Below are 13,600 nucleotides of genomic sequence, written 5' to 3' on the forward strand. Positions count from 1 at the left end.
TAAATAACACTGTTATGGCAAAAAAGATTATTTCTACCGCGTTATGTCATGAATACCGAATTTATGCCAAGGTCATAGACACTTACACAGCTGGATAAAGTTGTAGGTACCTATTTGGTGACTGTTTTTGCTTGAAGCTAGTTTTTGCAGAGCAGCAAAAAATATGCTTGCTAAATTGAACATGGACATAGACATTGTGGTTTAAATGCACAGAACTTTTGCATATTCAAAAAGAATCAATACTAGCATAATAAAATATATGTTATATATTTGTGATAAATTTTTTACAGGTATTTTTTTTCATCGTACAAAATAATCTAGTTATGGTTTAAATACTACGTAAATTGCAAATGACTGGTCCCACACAAAAAATATTTAACTATGCTAATATAATATGATAATCAATCAATATTTTTTGTTCAAAACCAGTTGTAGGTACTTGGAACCTACAGCACTTCGGAAAATTAAAAGCTCGGCCGAATAGGCGCTTGTAATAAATTATAAATAATGTATGGCACGTAGTAATATATCCTAATAGTGCGGCTTCCTTGACTTGAGTCACGATTGGACATGTTTGGCTTACTTTACTTATTATTCAAGTTGTTTTTAAGCTAGTGGCCTTGGGTCGCATGCTAGGAACCCGTTTTGGTCGTATCCTCACTATCCTATCCTTTGTTTCACTACTCACATAAAAACTTCGATGATTTATTATTTTGAGTTGTTTGCTGAAATTGGAATTTGATAGCTTGTTTTTGAGTTTTTGGAACAAAGGTTATTTATTAATTTAATTTGCTTTAGAAATAGCATCTACGATAAAAAATATATTTCAGACAAAAAAGTAGGCTTCATAAGGTTTCATCAGTCGACCTTTTTCTAGCTAATGAAATATATTAAAATATTCTGTTTACGACTCGACATTTATTTTCATTCATATTTAATTTCGAAATGGTGTTTTTAGGAAATCTTGATTTAATTATTGGCTTCTCGAAAACAAAATAAAGCTTTTAACGACAGACTGTGATATTAAGTTAAATACTCAGATTTTAACATGGCAATAACTTGTAATTGCTGTCATGTAAACTTTGTATATTTTGGCTTATTATAAATTAAGAAGCGCAATGCTCAAGCAAATCTGAAGTTTATTGTACAGTCATAAGGTTTTTTTTCGTGGGGTTTGTAAGTAAAGAAAAAACATCACTTAAAATATTTCCCATAGGTCTGTTTTACCCTCTGAACTTTTAATTAGAGTCGTAAAAGTCGCCAAGTCGGGCCGTGTCCTTACAATGAAGACGGCCAAATTTAATTTCCTGTAAGCCGTTGATGTTTGAACAGGCCTACAGAGGGCGTGGGCGGCGCAAATTGAATTTCTTTTTTAAGACTTACTAGAGAGTTACTTCTTTTATAAGAAGCTTTACGATTGACAAGCGGTATCGGAGAATCTACGCTGACGAGTTTGAAAGATCGAAATCTCGACCTGAAAGATTTTCATCTCGTGAAAGTATTAATTCCGTGAAGTTTTTTAAATCTGAATCAATTTAAACATATATCCTATTCTATCGCCAAATAAAAACTGGTTAACAAAAAAAAAACCACAAAATGAAATTGTGATAAAGTCTAAAGTAGGTAATAAACAGCTGTTAGGTATACCCCATGTGAATCACATATGTAATTTATTAAAATCGCTCTTTATTTGTGCTAACTATGTTCACATGTATACCAACTACTATCAGATATTTGTCTACCAGTAGGTACGTTTTATGATAGGTAGCAGTAGAAAGTGCGTCTCAATTAGCAGTGCACGTAGCGCGCATTAGTCTTCACTGTATCGCGATATTTATAGCTGACTACTAACCACGGATACAGCTTGCACTTTCGCTCAAATCTTATAAATATAGATCACAAGTATAAACACATACATTATATGTAGATAGAGATAAAACTTTACTTACTTTTGGTTAAGTAACGATTGATCATGGATCCGTGAATGCTCTGTCTTGGAAGTACGATCAATTGGTGGTCATCTTTGGCAGTGGTTACGGGTTGTTTATTTGGAAGCTAGAAAGACTGACAACCAGGGTTACTAAGGGGTATCGGGTTGGTAATTATTCTTTATTATAAAAACCCTTATAAACACTGCAAAATAACACTGACTGTCTGTCATTAAGTAGGCCTACTTAACGAAACATGCATTCATTTAGCATCACTCTCTTATAAAATACTAGAGATGCAAGAACGTGTATTAAGCATATCTAAGTAGCTACTTACTTGCAAGCGGATGCAATATCACAGCAATCAAACATACCATCTAATAACAATTAAATATCTAATGTAGTACTTGTAGATAACTTTGTAAAGGCAGCTGTTATAGAAAGCGAAAGGGCGAACATTACCATCACACACTACTGTAATGTACGCAGGAACCGTTGTGAAAGGTAATGCAGATATTAGAAATGTTATTGAAGTTATAACTTACTGTGGAAGTACATTTAGAAAACGTTTTATGGCAGGAAACGTTTTAGGGAATAGAAAATTAAATAATATGATATTACGAAGAATTTTCAACCTTTCAAAGTTTTCTAAAGTGATGTATTATGAAAAACGTCAATACCATTACTTTGGCTAGATATATGTTGGTAGAGCCATTTAATTTGAACATTTTTGAAATTTGTGTCCATATCGAAACCAAACCCCCATGATCAACGCCCAAAGCAATCAAAACACAGCACAACTTAAACGTTAACGTAACTACGCATACGCCATAGTTTAGGAAGCATATTGTAACCAAACCAATAAGGCACTTAATATTCACATCAGCCACCAAACTTAGCGTAATAACGTAACCAAATTAAGCTACCTTCAGTTTTAGTTCGGCGCCATCTTGAATTCAAAGCACATTCGTGCGAAGTTCCCGCGCTATTGGGTACCGGGTACAAAGTACCGGGGGGAGTCGAAAGTACCACGGGGTACCTGTGTTTAGAGAAATGTCTCAGCATTTATTGCGAATTATGATTCGGCGAAAGTTATACTGAGAGTGTTTTGTGGTGTAAGTTGTAAGAGAAAGAGGAAGGAAAAGAGAGAGTTCCCTCACCAGGAGCATGTAAGTAGTTGCTGTAACGTGATGTTCAAATTCAAATAAAAGGCGAATACTTCTGGTAAGAGAGGACCTTAAAGATTATACCTTAGTGATTGATCACCTGAGTTTTTACTCTTGGCTCGACTTGGCTTGAGTCTATGTAGAAAGAGGCCACCAAACGTCAATCTTAAGTTATCTATTGCTTAAATCGAGACCTGTAACTACAAAGTAACCGTATTCCTTATAGGCGCTGACTCAATCCCTTTAGAGTTAAAATGCCTCTCATTTGAGTACTAAGAAGGAAACATTACACAATATCCTTTCATCGCCAAATGTCATCGAGGCCTAGCCAGCTCAGAAAAAGTGGTATTGCCGCACCCTCTAACACATACACACACATATGTACAATGTACATATAAGTATGTATTTATGCACTAGACCAACCAAATCCAGTTGCAAGTACTTACGTCAACAGTTACTCTAAGGCTGCCTATGCCAGAGTTTTTGTAGGACAGACAATCAAACCGATTTTATAGGACGTTCTTACTAGGATTTTCCCACCGATTTACAAAAAACAAAAAGTCTAGGGCAGCCTAAGCAAACCAGCAAAAACACATAGAAAGTGTGAAGAGCGGGCGTCTTGCGGATATGTTTTGTAAATTTTACCTTCAAAAGTACTGATTTTCAGTCTACTTTAAATAAAAGACTTTTTATCTTGGTTTTTACTTCCCCGCGGCCGGCCGTCGCTCACACCGAAGCGTAACGCGGCTCATTTGGCACCGCATGTTACGAACACGGGTAAGTTGCCACGTAAATGGCAACTCCCTCCGCTCGGATATTCCGAAGGAGTTAAAAGTTTTGTGGAGCGTTATCTCGTTTAAGTTGGTTAATTACTAGCGCGTTTGTATTCCGTCGAAATATTAATGTGAGTGGGACCGTGAGTTGTTGAGATGTCTTCAGGAATTTCAAAGTATCAAATTAAATAAAAGAATTGTGAGAGACGTGGTGCAGCTGTTCAAAAGTTTGTGTGGTTCGTCGCGTTTTCAGCGACACGAAAATGTCTGGAGTTTTTGACTTATCCAACAAATACGTGTGTTGTTTTCAAGTCTTCCCAAAAGCGGCAGTTTTTAGAAAATGCAAAAAATAACATGGAAATTGTCATAATTCAAATTTAAAGAATGCTATTCTGACACTCCATGCTTAGTTACTGTGTGTTTTCTCGTTTTTTCACAGTAATATTAAAAAAATACAATTATGAAACAATACGTTAACGAAAACTCATACGATTTATAAAATAGCGTAATAACTATCAGTAAAACCTATAACAAAATTAAAACAGTTCTCTCAATCCTGCAATTACAATTTCCAATTCAAATAAACAGCCAGCATGAAGATAATTGTCTGCACGTGACCGATATACATACGTCGGTGTGATAGTCAGCATAATGTTTTGTCATATCGCTTGCATATGGAGTAATTAATATAATATAATATAGGTAACTAGTTTGTATGTATGTTAGTGATATTATCATAATATGTCGAGCACATGTTGTGAGATCACGTGCTTGACTGGTTGTTTTATTGCAAGCTTTTGTTTTTTTTTTTGTATTGTATATTAAGTACTTGCTATGTAGATTTAATTGTGGTTTTTGAACTTACGTTGAATTAAAGTCAAGATTAATTTTATTAAAGTCTCATAAGAATCTCAATGTTTGTTTTTATTATCCTGACAATATTTTAAATGCTAAATACTCATGAAAATAGAACTAACTCTAATTACATCAATTAAAGCCCATATATTGATATCCATACCTAATATTGAACATATTTGTTACAAAAAAAGAGAGATTAATTTCGAAGACACAATGTCACCAAAACAAAACGCCGAGCTGGTTCAATGACACCAAATTATTAATATTTCGTATAACATTACACATACACCGGTCATTGACCTGACAGACTTAGTATCAAAAACATTTCAAAACAAGTAATCCAGAGAACACTGGTTCTTTATCGACATTGTTATAAATAAACTTTCATCGCGCATTCAAATGATATAAAAACGTAATATTCGAGGCGAACCACTTTAACGAGTTTTCTTTACAAACATCCCAAAAAGATAACTTGCATTTATAAATAGTTGCTTAAGATGTCCAAAGGTATCTGTGTCTCGTGGTTTCACCTAAGTATGACCTGAAAATACCATTACACAGGTAAAACGCCTATTACTATCTCTAGGATTCTACCTTTGCCCGTTCAAAATTTCATTTTAATCAGCTCAGCTGTTTAGCCATATAATAAACAAACTCATATTTATTCCAAGCTAAAATTTTAACTCCGTACTTCAAATAAAATCTCATATCGAGAAGGCGGAGGGTTAATTAAGAGAAATTTAATGAAATGAGTTAACAAGTTCGCTACTTACTTATTAAGTAGATGCCAGTGGAAATTAAGTCATTTTTCTTTGGTGGTGTTAAGTGGAAACTCTCTCAGTTTGTTACCCCACTCCGCGGAGTTGTGAACAAGCCGAAAGGGTTGCCTATCTGTTGTAACTTTTGACTTTTAGAAAGCACTGATTTTCAACTTCATTTGAATAAAAGTCGGCTTTGGAATGTCAAACAGTCTCTAGGCTTTAAATGTATAAAAATATAGTTATTCTTCTCAAAGAAAATCCATAAAATATTGGTCAAAAGCAGAAATCACAAACTTGTAGAAGTGAGGGCTTTAGCAACACATTGAAGACATACAATAACAAAAGAGTAAAAAAAAATCCCAAAAAAAACAGTGAAGCACACTCAATTAAAATCCCCAAATATATTCCTGAGGGGATGAACCCGAGGGGCGTAATAAAGACTTCAAGAAAACTGTTGACACTCAATTTAACGATCCTGAAGCCCTTTACGACTGTAGTAGTCCACTAAATATCAAGTTTATTGGTTACAAATGTTCTCCTGAACACCAGTACCATCGACGAGATTTCACGACGAATTACACCAAAAAGATAACAGCCCGATTAAGAAAAGTAAGTATCCTTGCCAGAGGATTACAAATACGAAAGTTTGTTGTTACACTCTTAGGGCAAAACTACTGAATCGAAAGAGGTGGAAATTGACATAGAGATAAATGGTAGACTAGTGAAGATTGTAGGCTGTTTAACTGGGTGCGAAAAGAAGTTTCCTCTTAGAATTCAGACTGCCAGTATGCAAAGGATAATATCATTTTTATCCCAACACGACCGATTAACAAAACCTCGTTTAAACAGAACCTAGGCTAGCAATCCGATTATATAACCAATTGTTGGTGAAATCGTCGCTTAAAATACCATTGTGTGAGTGACAGTTTCACAGTCCTATTCCAATGACAGCTAGCATTTGATTTGTGGAAGAATAAAGTTCGGTTTACGATGTTACGGGTATTTTTAGCCGACATCTTGTAATGGCGTTGAAGGGAGTGTAATGGAGGTATTTAAGTGTTGAAGTCAGTTTTACTGCCTTTCTAATAGTAGTTTAGAGTGAAATGATGTTGTACTAGGTGATTGGTTGGTTTTAAAACTGAAGTTGCTGTTATTTCTTTTGCGATTGTAAAGCTGCTGGGAGAAAATATATGTTGCAATGATGAACCAATATTAGCAAGACCTAAATCTATATATTGCTGTAAATATTGTAGTTAACCAGGTTATTTCCTTATTCGGTTTTACAAACATTTTATTTGCCCGGGTAGGTGCTTAAACTAACATAAACCTTCTTCGAGTGCTATAATAAAATCTATAGATGAACGATAGCTTACGATGCAAGAATTAACAATAGGAAGGTAAAACCAATAAATCGTTGAATAGATTATTATCGACACTTTCCCCACTAGTGATGGGACAGAGGATCGACATAGACCACACACGTCAAAAAACGTTCGCCACGGGTGTCCCTCACAGATTTTACGACTAATAAAATTACAGTAACTACACTGACTACAAACTACAAAGATTTTGAAACCTTATTTTTGGATTAAAGAGTTTCAATTAATTTATGGTTGAAAAATAATCAAGGCACATACGATATGTTTTGAAGAAGTTGAGTTATTTTTACTCTATAACTCTAAAGTTTTATTTCATTGCCCATCTTTTTACAGTATATTTATAAGAGCTTGTAAAGGCCTAAATAAAATAAATGATTTGACTTTGACTTAAGCTTCTTTTCTATAATCTAAAAATCACTTCATTTCAAAATAGATCTTGACAGCATCACGTCATTAATTACTAATTTGTCGCAAATATACAAAATTCTTTGTTTAAATATTACATAACCGCCAGTCCGAATATGTACCACAAAACTAGGTTAACCTTTATCAAAGGAACAGGCAATTAATCATTGTTATTGGCGAAGCAATACGGTTGACACAAACAGGATAACTCTCCGGTCGATAACGCGGTAATGCGCAGGGACAGATTGATATGGTGGGCAATGTTCAACCTGTTTTATAGTGGACTATATTTTTTACAAATCGAACCTTATTTTGAGGGATTTGAACAAAGATGAACGTAGGCTTAAGCCATTTTTCAGGCACCTGCAGTAACTCAACTACTTCTCGTTCAGTTTAAATATACCTAGGTGTACGATGTTATCATCTACAAGCTAAGTTCCCATATAAGTATATAATATTTGTATTGTAGTGCTTCCATTGCTACTGAAAATGTAACGTTTTGTAACTATGGCGTAGCACAAAGGATAACATATCTATTTACATTATGTTGTAGCCTAAGTCCACCATTGAGGATGTTAGCACGTATTTAGAAACAGTTGAAAACTTCAATAGTATATACCTACTCACTCAATCATTGTATATAGCTTATTATACAGAGCTACAGAAGTTTACATAAGTTACAGTTTCCTTTCATCATAGTCTAGTAATAAAATTAGCAATATTATGTTCTTGTCGTCAACACTGTACTTCATAACTCAAAATCCAATTATCTCGATACCAAGTCAGAACCTTTGGCTCAATTTACACAAATTCCACTTAAAATCGTAAATAATTTATAAAGGCACAGATACGTTAAGTTGGCGAACTTGCAGCGTTAATAAATAATAATGCGAGAAATAATTTGACGTAAACAAATGAGGTGCAATGGCGGTGCTGATTTAAACTAATGCTTTATGTATTTGCTAGTGATTTGTTCACGCCCTGGTTGCTTGATGTAAACTGATTACTTATTGTTCAGTTTCGTAATATATAGTTCTATTTTTCTTTTCCAAAAACTTTCAAAATGTTTTAGATTTATGGTAAGTATAACCACGATACATCAGTAGGCCTAAAACATGGTGGAGGAACCCATTTCTTGCCACCTTATGTCTTTTTTTCTAATGTTTTCCTAAGAGAAGGGGGGAGATGCTTTTGTCTATCCCTCATGAAAGTCTGTAAATTGCTTAACTGCTATTCCTGCACTGACATCTTAAAAAGGATTAAAAAGATGGTGCATATTAGTGAGATCAGATCAAAATTTAATTTAACTTAAGGTACAACACGATGGAGAAAAATCACGGTTAATATACCTACCTAAGTAAATATACTCAAGAGTTTGTTTCAGCCATAAACTAAATTTATAATTTTGCCAAAATAGACAAAGACGGGCACTTACGTGACCAGTACTTTTTTGGTAGTTCATAATTGCTAGGTAAAATAATAACCAACTCAAAATATTTGCACAGAGCTCAAAATATACAAGGTTATATGCAAAATATTCGCAAACCGGTTCATTCTTCTAGTGGATCTTGTGATGTTTTGTTTCGTATGCCGTAGTTTTATTTTTATGATTTATACTATGTACACCAACCAGTTTTTCTTATTTTATTTTATAGAGCAGCTTTTTAAAAATATTACTTGATATGACATGTGCAAAAAATAATTTGCGTTATGTTTTTAGAACGTTATCAAATCGTCAAAAAACGACGTTGGTTGACCCAATGTTTGCCATAACATCCAACAGCCATCATCCACAGATGTTGACGCTTCCCTCCCATAAAGCTAAACAATGGTGAATACAGTCATGGATCACCTCATACCCCATATAGTATCGGGTATCACGCGCAATGGTGCATTAAATAACCCGTAATGACTATATACCACTGGTAATACTGCCATGGTATGTGGAGCGCTCCCATATCACTCGACCTTGGCTTCCACTGAATAACACCATCAACCAAATACCACTTTACTATATCATAACAACTCTTATACCTCATCAATAAAGTCTAATTTTAAACAAATCATCAGCAAAGATAGTTGGTTAGCCGCAACACGTGTTCTCCATTGTAAAAATCGACTTTAGGTCAGAAAATTAATTTAATTCTTAACTCCCATTAAATAGCGGCTATTTTTCTTTGGCAAACATAGGAACAAACACTTCATTGTAATTTAAATTCAGATTAAAATACAATAAGGTTGAATTTCGATTTACGGTTGATTGGTAAACAACAAAATTTGCAAATACTTGGAGGCCACGCTTCCTGGTTTTCATGACAACAAATGCATAAATTATACCATGTAGGTATGATAGCACAACGCCCAATTAATTGGAGATAAAAATACATTAATGGCTTTTATTTACGGTACATAATGGTGGTGTTTGTGGTCACGTGATAAGAGCACGTGTTGTTTACTGTCATTGGAGATTAAACTCAGATTTACTATATAATAGTCCCACTGTGTTGGTATACAATGTTCGTATTGATAGCGAGTAGGCATTCCTTGTGGAAATATAAATACCTCTTGATAACCTCTTGACTGAATAATCATTCTTTAAAGTTCTGGAAAAATAAATGAAAAATGAAGGACATGACAAAATATTGAAGACAATTCTTACTATTTACTTTTTCGACACTTCGAATTACCTAGTATAGTGATATAAATACCGGTTTATCAAGTCTTTGTGGTAAAGATTAGTGTAAATATAGCTCTAATCTTTCTTATCACACACGTATCTTTGCCGAACCCATGCAAGTAAGCACATACAATTACAAAGTTAGATTAAGTAATCACGGAGCGATCTCCAAAAACCATCATCTGTGCCTATCCAAACACTTGATATCATATCCCTATCATCCCCCCTCTTGGAACATTTAAACAACAGGAGACGAAATTACTGTGGCTTCTCCTCATTTCCTGGTCATACATATTTTTGTCAATTTTGTCGTGTGCATGCTGTGACTGAAAATGCATGATCTATCTGCGTTGCTTTGTCCATAATCATCCATTGCCTTTTTATCGTCCCACTACAGGTTACAGGCCTCCTCTTTATGTATAGAAGGATTGAGCTTTGACCTCCACGCTTGTCTCGCCTCCCCTGCGGAAATTGACAGACTTTTTCGCATAGAGTTTTGTGTTCATGGAATGTCCAATAAGTTAGTTGCTCTAAGCCCCTCCCTTTACATCTTACCCTTCACCCCCATTTCATCCTCGAAGTTTGTTGATCAAACTGAAGGCAGATGACCACTTGAATTAATTAGTAGACCATGGCTGGGGGACCCTTTGCTACCCATAGCCATGGGGCTGAAGGGTTCGCCCTTAAGATATTGTCACTAGGTTTTAATTTAGATTTAGTTTGAAATAGTTTTCAGATTGTTGGTGCTGTTTTGGAATGTGAAGATAGTATTCCTGTAATGAGGGAATCGGAAAATAGATCTGTCTGTCTGCTATTGTTCCTCTGTAAAACTACTTTGCAAATTTGGATGGTTTTTAAAAGGTTCGTTGAACAGAAGCATTCTACATAGCGCTGTTTATTGTATTAATGGTTTGTTTGTTTTATTCGACTGCATAAAAAAAGAAGCTCAAACACAAAATCAAACCTTGAAATACAGCTAGTACGTAGACAGATTTAATAAAATGAAAACTTAGTCCCTAAAGCAGCACTTTATGCTTTTAATTATTTTCAACTACCTACCTCTAACTAAAAATATAGGTATTATGTATTCACACAAAAACTTCTTATCAAGATGATCTGTGACCTTATTAAAAACATAAATAATGTCACAGGGGTCTATTTACAAAAACGTAGCGAAAACAATGATTGTGTTATCATGCGCCGGCGCAGTTAATGGTTTCCGTCGCTATTTTAAGCTACGACTGTTATCAAACAGAGAGCTTTTGTAAGCTTATAATAATTATTATATTGTAGAAATAACAAGACTTTCGAGTCAATTTAATTTAAGATTAAATATGTAGGAGTACCTAACTCGTTAATATAGATAGTCTTTGGACTTTGGCTCTATTTAATGTGGAAACAAAAGTAATAAAATTATAATTAAGTCATACCAGTGCCTTCCTTTTATATAAGTAGGTACGTAAGCTAGTGTTTTGTATATTTATCACGTTCTTAATAATAGATCGAGTTACCTAACATGCCATATCACACTTCTTTAAGAAGAAGAAAATTAAAAAAAACTCTTCAGGGTGATCTAATATCGCAAAAAAATATTTCAGTACCTATCAAATGAGCAAGATTATCGCTAACCAAAAAAAATATAGGTAATCTTCTTACTTATCTTACTATACCCCCACTCACATCAATGAATATTTTAATTTCCTCAACTGAAACAAAAGTCTTCAATCAAAGTAAAATAAGCTTATCTTGTGAATTAATTAGTGCAATTGCCCACTCGCACCGCCAGCGCCCTCTGTTGCCGAGCGCCGTAACTGATAAGACAATGTTCCGAGTTTTGTAAGAAGCGATGAATAATTTATAGTAAATTAAAATATTTTGGGGTATCTTTGTGTCAGGTTCAGGTAGATAAATGAAGGAAGTAGGGTTTTGTTATTTTTTTGGAAAAGCTTTATAAGGGGAAATGTTTAATGAAATGTCTGGTGCTTTTTTTTTAGAAGTAGTCCATATGTAGTAGACACTGGAACATTGATATATAAAACACCTATAATTTACTTTAAATATAAAATTACCATATTATATACTTCCTTATTTACTATCTCATGAACTTACTTCGTTATAGATTAGGTACTAAAGTAGGTAAGTACTAAATACTTTGGATCACCAACACTGTACCACAACTCAAGAATAAAAAAGTTTACTTTCTTTGTTTTACGACATCAATTACCACAGAATGCAAACTACATGCATTTGCTTATTATGACAACGCAAGCACATCTTGATGCACTCAGCGATAAAACCAAACAGTTTATTTGGACAAAGGATGCACCAGCTCTGGTTAACAATAAATCATTCTGCAGTTATATACAATTTATAACAAAAACAATAACAAATCGTTCTCCCTGTGAAATGTTATTCATATTTGTTATTTTATTAAATCCATGTGGGTGTCGGATAAGGTGCAATAAACAATGTTAATTGTCAGATAGGATATAATTGTTAGTTTTATGGTCTTCTTGGTGTTACGTCATTTTGTTTTATAGCAAGGACATCTTGATTTACATGTCTACTAAATGTAATCTTCATGGCGATTATTAGATAAAATATAGGTAATAAAAAAAAAACTATTTTTGAAAATCAAACTCTTATAATAACAACTTCCTATCATAGGTATGCTGGAAGAGATTTCTTTAGAAATAAGCACTAACTTTGTAAATCCTTTATTTGTCGTGGTTCTACTTAGTTATGTCGTTGTACAAAGATTCATGCTCAAATAGATGTTTAGGTAAACTAAATTCGAGTACAAAATTTTCAAAGCATTACAAATATCAAAGCCATTTTTACGCTACTACCACATATCGCCAACTAACACCTAAAACTGTAATACAAATCGCAAGTAAGTTTTTCAAACAAAACAACAGCACAACCACAGGTTTCACGACTATCATCTCCCGGGATCGTCACAGGATACCGCGGTGACCACCTCGTTTCCTGCCATAAACTCTATTCATTAATTAATTACTCTACATGTACATTAACTTCTTTTAGCTTGTAACAACGTTCAATCTAGATCGCACTGTTTTATTTTGCGAGTTCATCAGACTTGTTGTCTAGCTACGGAAATAGATAATTTTACATCTGAACTTCCTTATTTTATACAAAATATTGACGTTTTTTAGGCTCAGTAATGTAAACGAACGTAGGTGAAATTCAGAAAAGAACAGACCAAACTCTGGATAAACACATAGATTATTATATCTTGAATGTATTATATATTTTTATAAATAATTCAGGCAGATAATAACAGAGTAAGCTTGTATTTATTAAAATATAGAAAAACAAAAGAGCGACCCGAAGACCCGCGTAGTAATAATAAGTAACGCATTATCCCTCAGGGCAACATGCTTTAACAAGGTGCGAATTACCTTAAACAAAGAGATTTCCTATAATAACACACAATAATATCCTTCCTTAACCAAAATATATATTATCCAAGACTTATTTTCCAATCAAAATTATTTCTCTCTGAAGCAGGAAAATGGTATCATATATCAAGCGAAACAACAGACAATAGCTTCCATTACTTTACATAACGTTATGTACAGTTAGGTAGGTATATGTTATTGTTATTTACATAACATTTGTGTATGTAATCG

The 13,600-nt window shown here is 34.1% G+C and overlaps 1 protein-coding gene across 1 annotated transcript in view; it reads right to left on the reverse strand.

Annotated features, from left to right (window-relative positions):
• LOC124639096 overlaps nucleotides 1-10,515 on the reverse strand; it is a 33,618-nt gene extending 23,103 nt beyond the window's left edge. Inside the window, exon 1 of the mRNA XM_047176325.1 lies at nucleotides 10,503-10,515. Coding sequence (XP_047032281.1) covers nucleotides 10,503-10,515 — 13 coding nt within the window. The remainder of the gene's footprint in view (nucleotides 1-10,502) is intronic.
• Between the last annotated feature and the right edge of the window lie 3,085 nt (nucleotides 10,516-13,600).

The sequence above is a fragment of the Helicoverpa zea genome, chromosome 18 (assembly GCF_022581195.2).
Source record: "Helicoverpa zea isolate HzStark_Cry1AcR chromosome 18, ilHelZeax1.1, whole genome shotgun sequence".
Lineage (NCBI taxonomy): Eukaryota > Metazoa > Arthropoda > Insecta > Lepidoptera > Noctuidae > Helicoverpa > Helicoverpa zea.